At 39.5% G+C, this 21137-nt stretch overlaps 1 protein-coding gene across 2 annotated transcripts in view; it reads right to left on the reverse strand.

The window, feature by feature from the left end:
- DNAH3 (dynein axonemal heavy chain 3) overlaps positions 1–21137 on the reverse strand; it is a 206043-nt gene that overhangs the window by 65434 nt on the left and 119472 nt on the right. For both annotated transcript variants that reach the window (XM_023224996.2, XM_023224997.1), the window contains 3 exons: positions 20017–20146; positions 17704–17949; positions 960–1063 (listed from right to left, as the gene is read on the reverse strand). In XM_023224996.2, coding sequence (XP_023080764.1) covers positions 960–1063; positions 17704–17949; positions 20017–20146 — 480 coding nt within the window. The remainder of the gene's footprint in view (positions 1–959; positions 1064–17703; positions 17950–20016; positions 20147–21137) is intronic.

A 21137-nucleotide genomic window follows, 5' to 3' on the forward strand; every position in this document is an offset into this window, starting at 1 on the left:
TTGGCTGTCAATATCTGTACTTTGTCCACCACCTGCCACTCCACCCAGGGCCTGAACAATCTCCAGTCACTTCAGAAAGATAAACTATGCCCACTACATTCTACTAACAGGGACAGAAAACCTCTCTGAAAAAATATTCCACAAGGATTGAAAAGAGCAGGAGTTGTAGATGAATCATTTCCTAATCAGAAAACTTACTAATCAGAACCTACTTTTCAGAGAATTCTGATCAAGAAAATCTTTCTCTGAGGATTCGAAGAATCCCTTTTTGCTGAGATCACTGAGAAGCACACTGATGACTCTCTGGTATTATTATTACTATTATTATTATTATGTGAGACAGAGTTTCGCTCTTGTCGCCCAGGCTGAAGTGCAATGGCGCAATCTCGGCTCACTGAAACCTCTGCCTCTGGAGTTCAAGCGATTCTCCTGCCTCAGCCTCCCAAGTAGTTGGGATTACAGGCATGTGCCACCACGCCCAGCTAATTGTATTTTTAGTAGAGATGGGGTTTCACCATGTTGGGCAGGCTGGTCTTGCACTCCTGACTTCAGGTGATCCTCCTGCTCCGGCCTCCCAAAGTGCTGGGATTACAGGTGTGAGCCACCACACCCGGCCAGTACCTGGTATTATTGATAATGACAATAATCAGAATAGCAACAAACACTGATATAGCCCCTATTGTGTGCCATGTGTTCATGTATAACACCTCCAACCTCTGCAACCATAAATGTTCCCCCCACCGCCATTTTTTGGGTGAGTAAATTGAAGCCGAGAAAGGATGCTGTGTCTCTCTGATTCTAAAGCCCGTATTTTTGAAGGTCCAGTGCAGCTCATGTTTAAATATTTTTCTAAAGAAAGCTCTTAAAACTCCTTGCAAAGACTGTTAATTCTTCCACCTGAGAGAATATTTAGATAATTCTGGAAACCAAAGTTCCATGGCCAATGCTTCTCTTTATACCTTTGCACCAGCTGGAATTTTTTCCTCCTCTTTGGTGATATACTGTGTCCACATTTCCCAATGTCCACCACCTTGTTTGATGAAATAAAAATCATAGATGCTTCCTGGACCCAAAGAAACAAAACAGATCATTAGCACATGAAGGCTTTACTTGTCTCCCATATTTGAGGATTTTAAGTCCCTCAGTTATCAGCATCTGAAAATGTGTAACTACCAGTACTGGCATAGTTGTGTCGAAACTTATACATTGCTGGAAAGTGTATAAACTGAAACAATACTTTTTAAAGGGTAGTGACTTTGTTATTTGTGTAAAAATGATAGGTGCTAATTATGCAAATTATATTAGTTTTCATAATGTAAACAGCAAGTATTAAAACAGAACAAGGCCAGGCACAGTGGCTCACGCCTGTAATCCCAGCACTTTGGGAGGCTGAGGTGGGTGGATCGCCTGAAGTCAGGGGTTCAAGACCAGCCTGGCCAACATGGTGAAACTCCATCTCTACTAAAAATGCAAAAAAATTTGCTGGGCATGGTGGCAGGTGCCTGTAGTCTCAGCTACTTGGGAGGCTGAGGCAGGAGGATCATTCAAACCCAGGAGGCGGAGGTTGCAGTGAGCTGAGATTGTGTCACTGCACTCCAGCCTGGGCTATAGAGCAAGACTCTGTCTCAAAAATAAATAAATAAATAAATAAATATATATATATATATATATATATATATATAATTTAAAAACAGAACAGAAAAAGAAGACAATAAATTAGTCAAAATTCCATATCCAGAGATAATTTTTGATGGCAATCCTTCTAGCCCTCTTTCTAGACACACAAACAAACTGAAGATGGAAGGACAGATAGATGAAAGAAAGGATTTTATAAGAAGGGGACTCATTGGACTTAAAGTTAATTTTACTTAAATCTAGCAAAAGAAAAGGAGACTGAAGTGTAACTGAAGAACCTGCTGACTTTCAGATACAGTTTTTTTTCACTACAAGAGACACTGGGTCCTAAAAGGTATTTCACAATTTTAAGTCATAAGGGATTAAAGTCATTATGCTTTAAAAATCATTTAATGTCATTTTGTTATTGTATTTTAACTTTTTATTGTGAAAAAATAAAAAAGAAAGGAGAATAGTATAATAAACCATCACGTATGTATTATCCAGCCTCAACATGATCATTTTGCCGTTCTTGTCTCATCCATTTCACTACCTCCAACCAGTATCATACTCATTTTCCTTTATTCTCTCTTCCTTCCTTCTTTCTTTTCTCTCTCTCTCTCTTTTTTTTTTTTTTTTTGTTTTTTGAGATGGAGTCTCACTCTGTTCCAGGCTAGAGTGCAGTGACGTGATCTCAGCTCACTGCAACCTCCGCCTCCCGAGTTCAAGCAATTCTCCTGCCTCAACTTCCCCAGTAGCTGGGATTACAGGTACTCACCATCACGCCCTGCTAATTTTTGCATTATTAGTAGGCACAGGGTTTTGACATATTGGCCAGGCTGGTCTCAAACTCCTGACCTCAGGTGACCCACCCGACTCGGCCTCCCAAAGTGCTAGGATTACAGGTGTGAGCCACTGTACCCAGCCCTTCCCATCTCTTTCTTTCCTTCTCTCTCTCTCTCCCTCCATCCTTCCTTTCTCCTCTTCCCTCATCTCTCTCTCCTCCCCCCTTCCTTTCCCTTCTTCCTTCTTCAGAGTGTTTTAAGGCAAATCCTGATATCACACCATTTCAATTGTGAATACACACGATTCAAGTTTCGACCAATTTCATTGATTCCTTTGTGAACTGTGAGGTGATTAACTCTTTCTTCCACCTCCCCTTCTCTGGTTCCTTTTGTTGTCATTGACACTATAACTTTCACTTTGTCAGGGTTCATATTCATTTATATTTTATTCTGCAACCATAATTTCCCCATTCCTTAGTCTTATGTTTGTATTTCAATAGATTCACTGCTCAAACTTTTAAGTAGATGCAATGCTCAGGACTTTTAACACAGACTACTTAAGAGTTCTTTGTTTTAATTCATCTCTTAGTTGACTAATTTTCTTCTTTCTTTCTCTCTTGCCTTTCTTTCTCTTTCTTTCCTTTTCTTTCTTTTCTTTGTTTCTTTTCTATCTCTCCCTCTTTCTTTCTCCTTCTATATTTCCTTCCTTCCTTCTTTCCTTCCTTCCCCTCCCTCCCCTTCCTCCCCTCGCTCCCTCCCTTCTTTCCTTCCTTCCTTCTTTCCTTCCTTCCTTCCTTCCTTCCTTCCTTCCTTCCTTCCTTCTTTCCTCTCTTTTTCTTTCATTCTTCCTCTCTTTTTCTCTTTCTTTTTTGAAACAGGGTCTCACTCATTGCCCAGGTCAAAGTGGTGCAGTGGTGCAATCACAGTTCACTACAGCCTCAACCTCCTGGGCTCAAGCAATCTTCTCACAGCCTCCTGAGTAGGTGGGACCACAGGCACATGCCACCACACCCAGCAAATTATTTTATTTTTTGTAGAGATAGGGTGTTGCTATGTTGCCCAGGCTGGTCTCAAACTCCTGAGCTCAAGCAATCTGCCTGCCTTGGCCCCCTAAAGTGCTGGTATTACAGGCATAAGCCACCATGCCCAGCCTAATTTTCTTTTTTTTTTTTTCCGAGAAGATGCTTATAGGTGCTCAACTCTCTCAGCTTGTATGTGTTTGAGAATGACCACTTGCTGCTTTTGTATTTTTAACAGTGACTTAGCTGAGAGTAATATGTCATATTTTCTTGCCTTCAAAGGCATGCAGATATTGCTTTATTCTGTTTGTGTGTGTGTGTGTGTGTGTGTGTGTGTGTGTGTGTGTGTGTTTTAAATTGCTGTGCAGAAACTGAGGCCCATCAGATACTTACCCTGGAAGTCCAATAACTTAACTATGTTATATTTTCTGGTCAATTATTATGTATCAGTTTTTCTTGGAGCATAGCATACTCTTACAATTGGTAGAAACAACTGTTCATTTTAGGAGAAGTTTCTGTATCTGTATCTTTGTATATATTATTTATACTATTGATTGGAGTTCTTGAGGAACTAGCATTATTTGGTCTCCATATCAATTGTATTGTCTCTAATTGCATCAATGTTTTTCTTTTTTCTTCTGTTGTAAGTGTAATTATCTCAAACCTTATTTCTAAGCCATATATTTGATGTCTAGCCTTGTATACTTTAGTTCTTGCTGGTTCTAATTCACTTATTAGATCATTAATGGCATTACTTTATTCCCAATCTGTTTCTCTGACTCTTCAGTTCCTCTATTTCTCTAATTTAGTCATTGTATCACTTCATCTACAAACTTTCTACAGCTTTATTGAAATTTACATATCATATAATCCAACTAGTTCAAGTGTACAATTCAATTATACTTTTAGCGTACCAAAACCACATGTATATGTAAATATATTAATATTCACAGAGTTGTGAAACCATTACCACAATCAATTTTAGAACTTTTCATTACATTGGATAGAAACCCCACACCTCTTAACTGTCACCTGCCAAATCCCTCCCCCACCCACTTCATACCCTGGCAACCACTAATCTACTTTCTGTCTCTATAAATTTGCCTATGCTGCCTATATAAAGGGAATCATATAATATGTGTTCTTTTGCAACTGGCTTCTTTCACTTAAAAAAGTGTGTGAGTGTGTGCGTGCGTGTATTTGAGACTGGGCCTAGCTGTCACCCAGGCTGGAGGGTCTGTGGCACCATCTTGCTCACTGCAACCTCAACCTCCTAGATTCAAGTGATCTTCCTGCCCCAGCCTCTCAAGTAGCTGGGACGGCAGGCATGCACCACCATGTCTGGCTAATTTTTGTATTTTTTTGTAGAGACGGGGTTTTTGCTATGTTGCCCAGGCTGGTCTTGAACTTAGCTCAAGTGATCTGCCCACAATTGTATTGTTTAACTTCTGAGTTAAATTAAATTGGATTGTGTTTAACTTTGGAGGAATGGTCACAGGCTCTTTTTCAAAGCTACTGCACCATTTTACATTCCCATTATAGTAGATGAGAGTTCTAATTTTCCTGCATCCTCACCAATACTTGTTGTTTTTCATCTTTTTAATTATACCCATCCTAGTTGTTGTAAAGTAGTATCTCATTGTGGTTTTAATTTGCATTTCCCTGATGGCTAATAACATTGAGCATCTTGTCATGGGCTTATTGGCCCTTTGTATATCTTTTTTTTTTTTTTTTTTTTTGAGACAGGGTCTCACTCTGTCACTCAGGCTGGAGTGCAGTGGTACAATCTTGGCCACTGCATCCCCTGCCTTCTGGGCTCAGGTGATCCTCCTGCCTCAGTCTCCCAAGTAGCTGGGACTACAGGCAGGCACACACCATCATGCTTAGCTAATTTTTGTATTTTCTGTAGAGATGGGGTTTAGTCATGTTGCCCAGGCTGGTCTCAAACTCCCGGGCTCAAGTGATTTCCCCACCTCAACTTGCCAAAGGCATGTGCTCCAACGTGCCTGGCCTGTATGTCTTCTGTAAATAACTGTCTATTCAGATATTTTGCTCATTTTTAATTGGGTTGTCTTTTTATTATTTAATTATGATAACTCCTTATATATTCTAAATTTGAGTCCTTTATAAGATATATAATTTGTAAGAAATTTCACCCATTCTGTGGGATTTTTCATTTGATGTTGTCCTTTGAAGCACGAAAGTTTTTAATTTTAATGATGTTCAATTTATCTATTTTTTCTTTTATCACTTGTGCTTTTGTTGTCTTAAGACATCATTGCCTACTCCAAAATCATAAAAATGTGCATCTATGTTTTCTTCTGAGAGTTTTATAGTTTTAGCTTTTACATTTAAGTCTTTGATCTATTTTGAGTTAATTTTTCACTATAGTGTGAGGCAGAACTACAAATTCACTCTTTTACATGTATAATTCAGTTGTTCCAGTACAATTTGTTGAAAAGATCATTCTTTTCCTATTTAATCATCTTGGCACCATTGTCAAATATCAAGTCACCATAAATGCAAGAGTTTTCCTTCTGGACTCTCAATTATATTCAATTAATCTATATTTCTGTTCTTTTGCCAGTATAACATACTATTCATTTATGAACTTTAAAAAGTTAAACTTCTATTATTACAAAATTCTTTCAACAGAAATATTTTCTGGCTCTTGGTTCATGTTTTCTGTTAAATATTCTCTCTCTCTCTCTCTCTGATGTGTGCATTATTGCCTTACCATTCTGCTCTGATATAATTGGGTAAATTCTTCTTGACATTTTTCCCAACATTATCTGGGGACAGTTTATCTTATCTACAGTGTTGGCCACTATTCAAGGAATGGTGTGTGGCTTTCTTTCCTATAGCCTTAATCTATAGGGTTGGGTAAAGGGAAAGGCTCAGTTACCCTTGCTGGAAAATCTGAGCACTGTACCCTCTCTCTGAAATCTGTCTACATTTCCTGAACCATGGATCTATCTCACTCCTATCCTAGCTAGTGATTTGCCCCACTCCTATAGGATTTGGCTCATGTCCCCACACAGCACCAGGTTCTGGAAGATGCAAAACCTGGTGGTTTTTCCCATCCCTATTAAGGTCCTTCAGCATCACACAGGGGCTTTCATGATGGAGAGTTTCTCTTAGACCTTTTGTGCAGCTGCCCAGCCATCATCATAGTCCTCTTTCCTCTCCACTGGTGATTTCCAACGAGAACTCTTAGAATGTTGTCAACTGACCTGCTTCCCTCTCCCTGTCACTCTTAGCAAGATAGCAGGGTGGCAGGTTCTGGGTTGGGAGATACGCCAGACCAGAATCTTGTTTTCTCTCCTTATTCACCACTTCACAATGTTTGTAGAATTAAGTTGTAATTCATTCTTTGGTTATTGCTGAGGACTTTTTAGGATTAAAAAATGTTTGTTGTTGCTGATTTCGTTAGGTATTTTAAAAGTGAGCTTCTGTTGTTCTATGTCACTCTGCAGCCTTACCTAGAAGTCAATCTGGTGCAACACTTTTAGAAAGCAATCTGGCATAATGCTTACAGAGCTACAAGAATGTTCTCTAAGTCAGAAATCCCATTTCTGGGAATTTATCATAAGGAAATAATTCACAATGAAAATAATCTGTATACATGAGTATGCAACACCATCTGTGATAGCAAAGAAATAACTTACATATCCTACATTAGGAGACAAGTAAAATTAGCTCTTATAAGATGGATGGAATATTCTTCGGTCATTAAAATGATAGTTGCAAAAGCTAAGTATTAGCATAGAAAGTGCTTTTAAGAAACAATGCTAGATAAAAAAAGACTATAGAGTGAAATATATACCATTATGGTAAAGATATATACCATTATGGTAAAGATATCACATCAGGTAGACAAGCAAGGAAACAGATTTTTTGAAAACTGAAATGACTGCGATAAGGTGATATGAACAAAGAGATACTTATTGATAATTTTTATTTAATAGAATAGAATTGCTTTTACAATAAAAAGGAGACACTAAAAGACTGAATAAGTAAAATATTTCTCCCTCTTCCTTTGCTGATGTTGAGCTAGAGCTAATTTGTGGCTTGATTTGGGAACATTTAGGCTAACGAGAAAAGATTTGGCCAGGCATGGTGGCTTATGCCTATAATTCCAGCACTTTGGGAGGCCGAGGTGGATGAATCACTTGAGTCTGGGAGTTGGAGAACAGGCTGAGTAACATGGCAAAATCCTGTCTCTACAAAAAATACAAAAATTAGCCAGGCATTGTGGCATGTGCCTATAGTCCCGGCTACTTGGGAGGCTGAGGTGGGATCACCTGGGCCTGGGGCACCAAGACTGCAGTGAGCCATGATGAGCCATGACCACGCCACTACACTCCAGCCTGGACAACAGAATGAGGCTCTGTCTCAAAAGAAAAGAAAAGAAAGAAAAGAAAAAAAAGAAAAGAAAAGAGAGGAGAGGAGAGGAGAAGAGAGAAGAGAAGAGAGGAGAGGAGAGGAGAGGAGAGGAGAGGAGAAGAGAAGAGAAGAGAAGGGGAAGAGAAGAGAGAGAAGAGATGGGGAAGAGAAGAGGGAGAAGAGAAGAGAAAGAAGAGAAGAGAAGAGGAGAAGTGAAGAGAAGAGAAGAGAAAAGATTTCACTAGTAAAAGTAGATTTACCAGCTGTGTGACCTTGGCTAAGTTTACCATTTGCACATCTGTAAAATGGGCCTGATTTTATGTCAAGCTCGGAAAAGCACTAGGGAGAGTGAGTGAGATATGCGTGTCAAACATCTAGCATAGCTCTGGGCACACAGAAGGCACTTGGTAATATTTAGCTCTAGCTCTCCTTGGTTTTCATCAGAGTAATGGCTCTTGTTCTCTTTGTGTTGTGATTATAACTTAAACTCTGATCTGGGTGCAAGAGGAGAAAGAGGAGAATAGCAGAAATTCAGGAATGGATTGGTAATGAATTGGTAAATGATTTCTATCCCCCCACCCCAGCTCTGCTTTCCTTTCCTGCACTTGGAAAAATAAGGTAAACTTTTCAACTGGGCAGTGAGTGACTTTTCAAAGGTCACACAATGAATGAGTGAATAAAGAGAAATTCAGCACTTTCTGGACCAACGGTTCCCTGGGTTGACAAACAAAGATCCATGTCAGACAATATGAGCCCAACATTGACAGAATCCCCACAAGGGTCTGCTTGCTTTTGTTAGTGTATGCTTCCCAGTGTAGTTCCTCCAGCACTTATTTGAGAGATCCATTTATGCCATGCTGTGTATATCATGAAAATCCTAGAAAACAATGTCCCCTGAAGCCAGAGAAGGCCTTCCTGGAGCACTCAGCATTCGAATTTTAATCATGGGCCCTCATGCATAGGCTAGAAAGGCATTTTAAGCTTTTGAATATGGTTATAAGAAAGGACAGGGTCTTGCTATGTTGCTCAGGCTAGTCTCAAACTCCCAGGCTCAAGTGATCCTTCCAACTCAGCCTCCTGTGTAGTTGGGATTACAGGCATGAACCACCATCCCTGGCAAAAACCTGTTTTTTTTAAAAAACTAAACTGCTGCAAAAGAAGATATACACAAAGGAAGTCAGTTTGCAGGACATGATGAAAATTATGTTTGTTTTAAGCTGCATCTGCCGGGTAGGGCACAGAGGTAGGAGATGAGGCCATGGTTGTGGACAGGAGATATTATAAGGGAAAATTAGAAACTGAGTGGGAGCTGTGCACATCAATCATTGGCTCTCTAGCTGCAGAAGGAAAGGAAAGAGTCATCACAAAATGATCTGAAAGTGAGGTCAAGGGCAATTCATCTACCATCTCTGCAGACACAGCATAAACAGACTGATCTTGAAGGATAAGGAAGGCAGAAAACAACATGTGGAGCCTGTGAAAAAAAAATTGTAAAATGTAAAAAAAAAAGTGCAAAGGAACGTCATATGGAGATTAACCTGAAGAATTTATCTCTGAACTCTTTTTTTTTTTTGGGACAGGATCTCACCGTATCACCCAGGCTGGAGTGCAGTGGTCATGCATGGCTGTAGGTACATCACAGCTCACTGCAGCCTCAAACTCCTGGGCTCAGGTGATCCTCCTGCCTCAGCCTCCCAAGTAGCTGAGAATAAGGTATGTGTGCCATCATACCTGGCTAATTTGTTTTGTATTTTTTGTAGAGACAGGGTTTTACAATGTTGCCCAGGATGGTCTCAAACTCCTGGGCTCAAACAATCCACCTGCCTCAGCTTCCCAAAGTACTGGGATTACAGGGGTGAGCCACTGTGCCAGGCTGAAACTTGTTTTTTACAGGACTTGAAGCCAAATTTCAAGAAAACTCTTTGGTATCTTCCATAAGGTGCAGAAAGACCTAACTTTAAGTGAAGCAGGAACCGAAAGCAACAAAGGAGAAACAAGCTAAGATGAAAAGGCAAGATGAGATAAAAAGTGAGATGGACGCCCTGAGAGATGATGATGATAACAGCAACAAAATTGCTCACGTCTATTTAGCATTTCCTACATATCGTGCTTTATTCAAAGTATTTTTACATGTATTAACTCATTTAATCCTTACTATTATTATTGCCCCCATTTTATAATTGAGGGAACTAAGGAGGATAAATAAGTTGCTCAAAGTCACCCCAGCAGTAAGTGTTGGAGTCAGGGTCTGATCTCTGACAATTTCACTCCATGGCCTGCACTTTCCCATCCTTGCACTAACAAAGCCTGGCACAGGAACAAAAGATACAAAGGCAGAATTAAAATCATTCAAGGCTGTAAAAAGAATAATTGAAGTTGTGGGTGGCTGATATCAAAATGAAAAGTGCACCTCGGAAGACCAAAACCCCAAGACAAGAAAAAAGGAGATGATGGTTATGGGAGCCAGAGAATAAAATTTTTCCTTGCTGATGGAAAGGATGCATCACATTCCAGGCAAAATAAACAAAAGGGGACACAGTCTGTTAAAAACAAAACAGAAACAAAACCTACCAAAACATTAAATAAAGAACATATGAAAAACAAACTACCACTTTATATATAATTCAACCTCACTTCTAATTTAAAAAAGAAGAAATTTAAATTAGATACTATTTTCACTTTTCAAATGTAAACAGAATGCCAAAATACATGAGGCAAAACTGATAGAACTTCAAGGAGAAATAGACAAATCCAATATCATAGCTGGATATTTCAACCACCCTTGTCAATCAGTAATTGGCAGATAACAGTTAGAAAATAAGTAGGAATATAGTGAAACCGAAGAGCACCCTCATCAATTAAGAAGATCGAATTGACATTTATTACTGTATCCAACAACAGAAGACTACATATTTTCTTAAGCTCACATGAAACATTCACCAAGATAGAACACATCCTGGGCAATAAAACACTTTTTAATTTTTTTTAGGCAGGGTTTCACTCTCTTACTCTGTCACCCAGGCTGGAGTGCAGTGGGATGATCATAGCTCACTGCAGCCTCCAACTCCTAGGCTCAGGCAATCATCTCGCCTCAGCCTCCTGAGTAGCTGGGACAACAGGTGTTCGCTACCACACCCAGCTAATTTTCGTTGTTTGTTCTTGTAAAGACAGGATTTTGACATGTTGCCCAGGCTGGTCTCAAACTCCTGTGCTTAAGTGATCCTCCATCTTGGCCTCCTAAAGTGCTGGGATTACAGGTGTGAGCCACCGTGCACAGCCAAAAAGAAAGATCTAAAATCAATAATCTAAGCATTCATCTTAGGAAACTAGAGAGAGTAAATTAAATAAAAGGAAGCAGAACAGAAGAAATAAAAATAATTGCAGAAATCATGAAACTGACAATAGGAAATTAATAGATAAAATTAACAAAAGCTGCATCTTTGAAGAATTCATAAAATTGACAGGCTGGGCACAGTGGGTCACGCCTGTAATCCCAGAACTTTAGGAAGCTGAGACCGGTAGATCACTTGAGTCCAGGAGTTTGAGACCAGCCTGGGCAGATCCTATCTGTTAAAAAAAAAATTTTTGATAAACCTTTAGACAGGTTAACCAAGAAAAAAAGAGAAGATAGCACTAATATCAAGAATGAGGCTGGGCATGGTGGCTCACGCCTGTAATCCCAGCAATTTGGGAGGCCAAGGCGGGTGGATCACCTGAGGTTGGGAGTTTGAGACTAGCCTGACCAACAAGGAGAAACCCCATCTCTACTAAAAATACAAAATTAGCCAGGCGTGGTGGCACATGACTTTAATACCAGCTACTTGGGAGGCTGAGACAGGAGAATCACTTGAACCTGGGAGGATGAGGTTACGGTGAGCCAAGATCATGCCATTGCACTCCAGCCTGGGCAAGAGCAAAACTCCATCACAAAAAAAAAAGAGAGAGAGAAAGAGAAATAAAGGCCATCAGTACTGATTCTATGGACATTAAGAAGATAATAAAGGAATATTATGAACAACTTTACACCAACAAATTTGATAAATAAAATAAACTAATTCCTTGAAAGACATGATTTACATGATTCACATAAGGAGAAGTAGATAATTTGAATAGGCTGTTATACATTAAAGAAATTTAATCAACAATTAACAACCTTCCAAGAGAAAAAGTGCCAGGCCAAGATGGGTTCACTGGTGAATTCTATCAAACATTTAATGAAGAAATGATACAAATTCTCTACAATCTCTTACAGAAAATAGAAGCAGAGGACACACTTTATAACTCATGCTATGAGGCCAGCATTACGCTAATACCAAAGCCAGATAAAGACATTATAAGAGAGGGAAATTACAGACAAGTATCTCTCATCAATATAGATGCAAAAATCTTCAACAAAATATTAGCAAATCAAATCCAACAACATATGAAAAGTATTACACACCATAATCAAGTGGTATTTATTTCACTTGTATATAAGTGAAATAAGGCTGGCTCAACATTTGAAAGGCTGGCTCAACATTTGAAAATGTATATAAGGCTGGCTCAACATTTGAAAATCAAGTAATGTAAGGCTTGATATAAGGTATATAAGGCTGGCTCAACATTTGAAAATCAAGTAATGTAATTCATTGCATTAACAGGCTAAAGAAGAAAAGTCATATCATCACATTAATAGATTCAGAAAAAGCATTTGACAAAATCCAACATCAACTCATGACAAAGACTCTCAGTAAACTAGGAACAGAGAGAATTCCTCAACTTGATAAAGAATATCAACAAAAAACCTTCAGCCAAACATCACACTTAATGGCCAAGAACTAGAAGCTTTCCTCCTAAGACTGGGAACAAGATAAGGAAGCCCTTTTTCATTAATTCTGTTCAGTATCATACTGGAAGTCCTAGCTAATGGAATAAGACAAGAAAAGGAAATAAAATATTGGGAGGGAAGAAATAAAACTGTCTGTCAATGGCATAATTATGTAAAAAAAAAAAACCCCAAAGAATCCACAAAAAAACTTTTGGAACTTACAAGTGATTGTAGCAAGATGGCTGGATATGAGATTAATATACAAAAGTCAATTGCTTTTCTATATACAGGCAATGAACAAGTGGAATTTGAAATGAAAACACAATACCATTTATATTAACTCCAAAAAAGAAGGAACTACTTAGGTATAAATTTAACAAAAAATATACAAGATCTATATGAAGAAAACTATAAAACTCTAGCCAAAGAAATAAAAAACAGTCTAAATAAATAGATAATCCATGTTTATGAATAGAAAGACCCCAAATTATTAAGAAATCTGTTCTTCTTGACTTGGTCTAGGTAAACACAGGCTTAACATTATCCAGCAATAGCATGTCTATGTGTTTACTAAATAAATTAATGGAAAAGTTATGTTCACAAAAGGCCTTTACATAAATGTTTACAACTGCTTTATTTATAAGTACCAAAAATTGTAATAAACCAAAATGTCCTTTAATGGGTGGATGGATAAACATACGTACAATGCAATATTATTAAGTGATAAAGAAGCAATCTAACAAAGAACAAAAATCCATGTAGGAACCTCAACTGCATATTGCCAAGTGAAATAAGGCAGTCTAAAAATTTCACATACTGTATGATTCCAAGAATATCATGTCTCGGAAAAGTCAAAACTATAGAGACAGTAAAAAGATCAGTGGTTGCCTGGGGATCAGGGAAGGAAGGGAGGATGAAGAGGTGGAGCACAGGATTTTTTGGGTTGTGTGAAACTATCCTGCATGATTCCGTAATGGTGAATACGTGACATTTACATCTTTGTCAAAACCCATAGGACATACAACACAAGAGTGAACCTTAATGTAGACTATGAACTTTGTTCATCATAATTTAGCAATATTGGTTCATCAATTGTAACTATAATACCACAGTACTGCAAGATGTTAATGAGAGAACTGTGTTTGCGTGGGTAAGGAGAAGTGGCATATGGAAACTCTGTATTTTCTGCAACATTTTTCTATAAATTTAAGACTAAAGTCTATTAAAACTTTTTTTAAAGGAGAAGAAAGTTAAAATGCGATATGATTTTCATATTTCAAATTGCTTGAGGTTTTTTTTTTTTGTTTTGTTTTGTTTTTTGAGATGGAGTCTTGCTCTGTCGCCCAGGCTGGATTGCAGTGGTGTGATATGTCAGCTCACTGCAACCTCTGCCTCCCAGGTTCAAGCAAATCTCCTGCCTCAGCCTCCTGAGTAGCTGGGACGACAGGCGCCCACGACCAAGTCCAACTAATTTTTGTATTTTTAGTAGAGATGGTGTTTCACCATAATGGCCATGCATGTCTCAAATTCCTGGCCTCAAGTGATCCGCCTGCCTCAGCCTCCCAAAGTGCTGAGATTACAGGTGTGAGTCACTGTGCCTGGCTAAGATATGATTTTCATATTTCAAATTGCTTGAGATTTTGAAAAGACAATACTCAGTGAGGCATAAGGGAAGTTTAGCAACCAAAAGCTTTAAAATGTTACCGACCTCTTGACTCAGCAATTCTATTTTAGGAAATCATCATAAGGAAATAACAATGAATTAAGCAAATACGTAGCCACTACAATGTTGTTAATGATAGAAAAAACTAGGAGATAAAAGTACAGAATGATCTTATATTTTAAAAACAAACCTGGAGATACATACATGCATAAGAAAATGTCTAATTGTCGTCAAAATGTTAATCGTGGTTGTCTTTTTATCACATATTTTTACTGTACATTTTTTTCTGAAAAAATAAGAATGAACTTCATACCCACCACAATGGCTATTATCAGTAAAACATACAGAGAAAATACAAGTACTGGTGAGGATGTGGAGGAATCAGAACTTCTGTGTACCGCTGGTGGGCATGTACAATATTGCGGCCTCTATGAAAAACATTACAGCAGTTCCTCAAAAAATTAAACATGGCATTAACATATGATCCAGATTTTCACTTCTTAGTATAAACACCAAAGATAGCAGAGACTCAAAAGACAGTATTCGTACACCCATGTTCATAACAGTTTTACTTGCCATAGCCAAAAGATGGAAGCAACTCAAGGATCCACTGACAGATGAAAGGATGAACAAAACGTGGTGTGTACATGAAACGGAATATATTCAGCCTTAAAAAGAAAGGAAATTCTGACACATGCTACAACATGGATGAACGCCGAAGACATTATGCTAAGTAAAATAAGCCAATCACAAGAAGACAAATACCGTATGATTCCTCTTACATGCAGTACCCAGGAGAGAAAGTAGAATGATTATTTCCCGGGTAGGGGTGGAGAAGGGGCATTGGGGCAGGTACTGTTTAATGAGAACAGTTATGGTTAGGGAAGGTGAAAAACGTCTTGGAGATGGAGGGAGGTGATAGTTGCCCAACAATGTGAATGTATTTAATGCCACTGATTTGAACAATTAAAAATGGTCAAAATGGTAAATTTGGTGTATGTGTATTTTACTATGACAATAAAATAAGCAAAAATCATCCAAACCAAAAACTCAATGAATGCACGACAATCTGACTAATGGATTGGTACAGAGACAGAGCCTCCATGGGGTCCATCTTGCGAAAGGAGCATGTCTTGGGCCCCCAAAATCATTAAGCTAAAAGGAAAAGTCAAGCAGGGAATCGCTTAGGGCAAACCTGTCTCCCATTCTATTCAAAGCCACCCTTCTGCTCACTGAGATAAAAGCTTATCTGATTGCCTCTTTTGGAGAGGCTAATCAGAAACTCAAAAGAATGCAACCATTTCTCTCTTATCTACCTATGTCTTGGAAGTCTCCACCCCGCTTCAAGTTGTCCCGCCTTTCCAGAGGGCACCAATGTTCACCTTACATACGTTGATTGATGTCTCATGTCTCCCTAAAATGTATAAAACTGTGCTCTGACCACCTTGGGCGCATGTTGTCAGGGCCTCCTGAGCTGTGTCAAAGGCGTGCATCCTTAACCTCGGCAAAATAAACTTTCTGAATTAACTGAGACCTGTCTCAGAATTTTGGGGTTCACAATCTGACAGATGGCCACGTGTCACATGAAGCGTGCAAGCTGTGCAGAGAAAGAGTATGTGGCAGGCGGTAATAGTATCTACTTGCTCATTCATTATTTCATTATTATGAAAAAAATTCAAACATACAGAAACATGGAAGACATTGTACAGTGAACATTTGTATACTCACCTTCTAGATTTCACCACTAGCTTTTTATTTGTTTTAGTACATACCTGGTCATCCCTCTATCCTTCCTTTAATCTATCTTTTTTACAAAAAATACAAAATTAATTGTTAAGCATCTACACACTTTCTCATAAATACTTCGGCGTGCTTATCACTACCTAGTGTTCAGTATTTATTTATATATTTTTTCCTTTGACATAAATCTTACAACGAAACGCACACATCCTAAGCCCACATTTACTTAGTTTTGGCAAATACACATATTTGTGTAATCCAGGTCACTCTTAAGATATGCAACATTACTGTCTCCCCTGGAAGTTCTCTCATGGCCCTTGATACACGTTTTTTTTTTAAAATCGCAAAAAGTAAAGCTATTTGGGAAGTATTTATAGTATGATCTTTTTGTTCTAGGAATACAGAAAAAACTGAAAGAAAACATAGTGATATTTCTGGAGCGTGGGATTACCATTGATCTTAATTTTGTTCTATTCCTTTCTCTGCATTTTCCAAATTTTATATAATGTCTTACTTAGGTGGTAGAAAAACAAAACAAAAGCTACTTAGAAGAAGCATCTTCCTTATAAGAAATGATGCCACACACATAAGAATATTTATAGTCACTAAATGATCAGTTTGAAGATAGTGTATGTAGCAAAATTGGAAACATTTCAATATGATATTAAAATATAACTGCAGGCCGGGTGCAGTGGCTCATGCCTGTAATCCCAGCACTTTGGGAGGCCGAGGCAGGTGGATCACTTAAGGTCAAGAGTTTGAGACCAGCCTGGCCAATGTGGCGAAAGCCCATCTCTACTAAAAATACAAAAATTAGCCCGGCATGGTGGTGCACGCCTGTAATCCCAACTACTTGGGAGGCTGAGACAGGAGAATCTCTTGAACCTGGGAGGCGGAGGTTGCAGCGAGCCAAGATCGTACCACTACACTCCAGCAGGGGCAAGAGAACGAGACTCCATCTCAAAAACAAACAAACAAACCAAAAACTATAATGACAAAATTAAAAGAAATATTAATACCATAAGTACCCTATATGAAGGCATGTCAACACACAACAGAAATAGAAAGGAATAAGAAAAACACAAGGGTCTATATTTCTCATTTTGTTTTGGTGATGGAATTATAGGTAATTTTTGCAAAAATAAAACAGTCATATCATCTTTTTCTAAATTAAAAAAGTGGTTAAGTATCCCATAAAACCCTGACTTTAGGACCACCCATGGGCCAACTCCTTTTTTTTTTAAGACAGTCCAGTTGTGTTGCTCAGGCTGGAGTGCAGTGGCATGATCTCAGCTCACTGCAACCTGTACCTCTCTGACTCAAGCAATCCTCCTGCCTCAGCCTCCTGAATAGCTGGGATTACAGGCGCATGCCACCATGCCTGACTAATTTTGTTTGTATTTTCAATAGAGACAGGGTTTCACGATGTTGGCCAGGCTGGCCTTGAACTGCTGACCTCAAGTGATCTGCCTACCTCGGCCTCCCAAAGTGCTGGGATTGCCAGTGTGAGCCACCATGCCCAGCCAATGATGATATTTTAATTCTGTCATTCCTTATACATTTATTAGCCATTATGCCTGGCCTTCCTTGGCTTTTGTAAAGGGTTCACCTGTCTGCACATTCTGGTTGCATTTAGAACATGTAATTCAAACTATTATACTAGAATATAACAAACGGTTTCTAAATTACCTCTTTCTGGAAAGGTGTTGTTTTTGGTGAGTTTGACGCTTTTGGGCCTTGGGTGGTTATCATCCATGCCCATGATCAGGTTGCGGAAAAACACATCAAATTTCTTTCTGCTGTCTGTATTGATGGTGCCAGCCACGGTCCACACCAAGGAAAAGAGAAACAGTCCTTGGAGCCAGAGAAAGATTTGTTGACTTGACAGGCCTTCACCTAATTCCATTTCCTCCTCTTCTACTGCCCTGATTTCATCTATAAGTGAGAAAAGCGAATCTCAGGACAGAGTGCAGAATGCCACAGATATAAGGGCTGTGAACTGGTTGGCTTTGCCTTTGAAGGGTCTGGGCCAGAGGAGCGACTGATATTGGCAGAGTGCCTATCACCTACCAGATCATTTATCACATGCATTTCTTTTTTTTGAAACAGGGTCTCACTCTGTCTCCCAGGTTGGAGTGCAGCAGTGCAGTCACAGCTCACTGTAGTCTCAACCTCCCGGGCTCAAGTGACCCTCCCTCCTCAGCCTCCTGAGTAGCTGGGACCACAGGCACTAGCCACCACATCTGGCTAATTTTTGTATTTTTTTGTAGAGATGGGGTTTTGCCAGGTTGCCCAGGCTGGTCTCGAACTCCTGAGCTCAAGCAATCCACCCACCTCGGCCTCTCAAAATGCTGGGATTATAGGCGTGACCAATATTTTTATTTATATATATAATTATATATATATATATAAATATATATAATATACATAAATATATAGAATACATATAAATATATACATACTTTTTTGAGCTAGAATCTAGCTCTGTCACCCATACTCGAGTGCAGTGGCACCATCTTGGCTCACTACAACCTCCGCCTCCCGGGTACACGTGATTCTCCTGCCTCAGCCTCCTGAGTAGCTGGGATTACAGGTGCCCACCACTATGCCCAACTAATTTTTGTATTTTTAGTAGAGACGGGGTTTCACTTTGTTGTTGGCCAGGCTGGTCTCGAACTCCTGACCTCGTGATCTACCCACCTCAACTTCCCAAAGTGCTGGAATTACAAGCATGAGCCACCGTGCTCAGCCTTTGTTGCAATATTTTTATTGCGGTAAAATACATGATGTATAATTTACCATCTAACCATTTTTTAGTGTATAGTTCAGTGGTATTAAGTGTATTCATATTGCTGTGCAACCATCACCACCATCTATATCCAGAACTGGATATAGAAGCTCTTTGCCCATTAAACAATAACTTCCCCCTCCATTCTCCCTCATCCCCTTTGCAATCAGAACTCTCCTTTCTGTCCTTATAAATTTGGCTACTCTACATACATTATAGAGGTAGAATTGCACAGTCATTTTGTGACTTTCTTAGTATAGTGGCTTTAGTGTTCATCCAAGCTATAGCATGCATCAGAATTTATTTCCTTTTTAAGGCTAAATAGTATTTCATTGCAAAATTACAACACATTTTGCTTATTTGTTCATCCATCAGTAGACACATGGGTTGTTTTCACCATTTGACTACTGTGAACAAAAGTTCTATGAACATGGTTATACAAATATCTGATTGAGTCTCTGCTTTCAATTCTTTTGGGTTTATATCCAGAGGTGAAAGTGCTGGATCAGTAAGTCTACATTTACTTTTTTGTTTTTTTGGATATTAATCTCTTATCAGAAAGGAGGTAAGACGGGGGTCCCGCTATGTTCATCTCCCTCTAGGATATCCCTGTGAGGTAAAAAGGGCAGGAATTACTACTCTCATTATGTGAATGAGGAGCCTTAGACTGAGGAATGATGGAGTAATTTTCACTAGAATACCCCCCAAAAATCAATATCAGACAAAGACTAAACACATGGATTTTCCCTACCAAACTCTACTATCTGCACTCCAAAGGCTTGCTTGTTCTAGACCAAACAGCCAGTCTTGTTGTAATTCAATGGGGGCCAAAGAGAGGTGGGAGCAGAAAAAATAGTCAAGGTAGGCCAGGCGCTGTGGCTCATGCCTGTAATCCCAGCACTTTGGGAGGCAGAGGCAGGTGGATCACTTGAGGTCATGAGTTCAAGACCAGCCTGGTCAACATGGTGAAACCCGTCTCTACTAAAAACACACAAAAAATAGAGTGCTGTGTGCCTTAATCTCAGCTACTCAGAAGGCCAAGGCAGGAGAATCACTTGAACCTGGGAGGCGGAGGCTGCAGTGAGCCAAGATCATGCTACTGCACTCTAGCCTTGGTGATAGAGTTAGACTTCATTTCAAAAAAAAGAAAAAGAAAGAAATAGCCAAGGTAGACCCATCCCCCATGTGGCTAAAGAATCATGGCTAGCACTTACCAAGTAGAGAGGAGTACAGTCTCATCATTGAGAAGGCAAGGTGGATGGGAGACGTTTGGACAACAAATTTACAATGAAGGCGACCAAATTCCAGGCAGGGCTGGACAAGCCACATGAACATGTCATTGACCTGAAAGTAGAAAGCTCCATGAGACTTGGAGACATGATCAACAAGTGAGTTGAAGACCAAGAGCTTGGCCTACCTCCTGAGGCTAGAGATGCTGGTTAGACTGCTGATTTTACATGTAGGTGCCTTGGGGGAAAACTTACAGGCAACAAAACTCCTATCTCAGTGTCCTCCTTCAGGGTCCTAAGACTGTTGCCCACAGGCCATGTTAACTCAGTTTCCCATCCACATTCCACTTCCCAGAGCTGAAACTCAGAGAGGCTTGGAAACACTCTGGGTCAGCTACAGGATGCATAAAATGTGTTTAGAACCCAACTACTGGCCGGGCGCAGTGGCTCAAGCCTGTAATCCCAGCACTTTGGGAGGCCGAGACGGGCGGATCACGAGGTCAGGAGATCGAGATCACCCTGGCGAACACAGTGAAACCCCGTCTCTACTAAAAAAATACAAAAAACTAGCCGGGTGAGGTGGCGGGCGCCTGTAGTCCCAGCCACTCGGGAGGCTGAGGCAGGAGAATGGCGTGAACCTGGGAGGCGGAGCTTGCAGTGAGCTGAGATCCAGCCACTGCATTCCAGCCTGGGCGACAGAGCGAGACTCCGTCTCAAAAAAAAAAAAAAAAAAGAACCCAACCCAACTACTGTATCTGCCTTTGTTTCTATAAAAAGTATTAGGAATTCTAAACAACTAATTTACAAATGACTGATAGACACTGGTGAGGTGGGACTCCTGTATAAATTAGTCAAAGAGAGTACACAGCTAATTTGGGGGGCTCATTTTCAGTAATTCACCACATGTATGGGTAGGTTTGTATGTTCGTATTTGGGGGTATCATGATTCTTGCCTCTAGTATCTGTTCTCCAGTCCATTTACTCTTTTAAAAAGTTATCCGGCTTGCTTTTCTTGTAATGCTTTTTTAAACCTTTAGCCTTTGTTATACTTTTTAAAAAAAGATTTATTGATTTACTTACTTAATTTTTTTTTTTGAGCCGGAGTT

This window comes from Piliocolobus tephrosceles, chromosome 17, assembly GCF_002776525.5.
Source record: "Piliocolobus tephrosceles isolate RC106 chromosome 17, ASM277652v3, whole genome shotgun sequence".
In the NCBI taxonomy this organism is placed as follows: Eukaryota; Metazoa; Chordata; class Mammalia; order Primates; family Cercopithecidae; genus Piliocolobus; species Piliocolobus tephrosceles.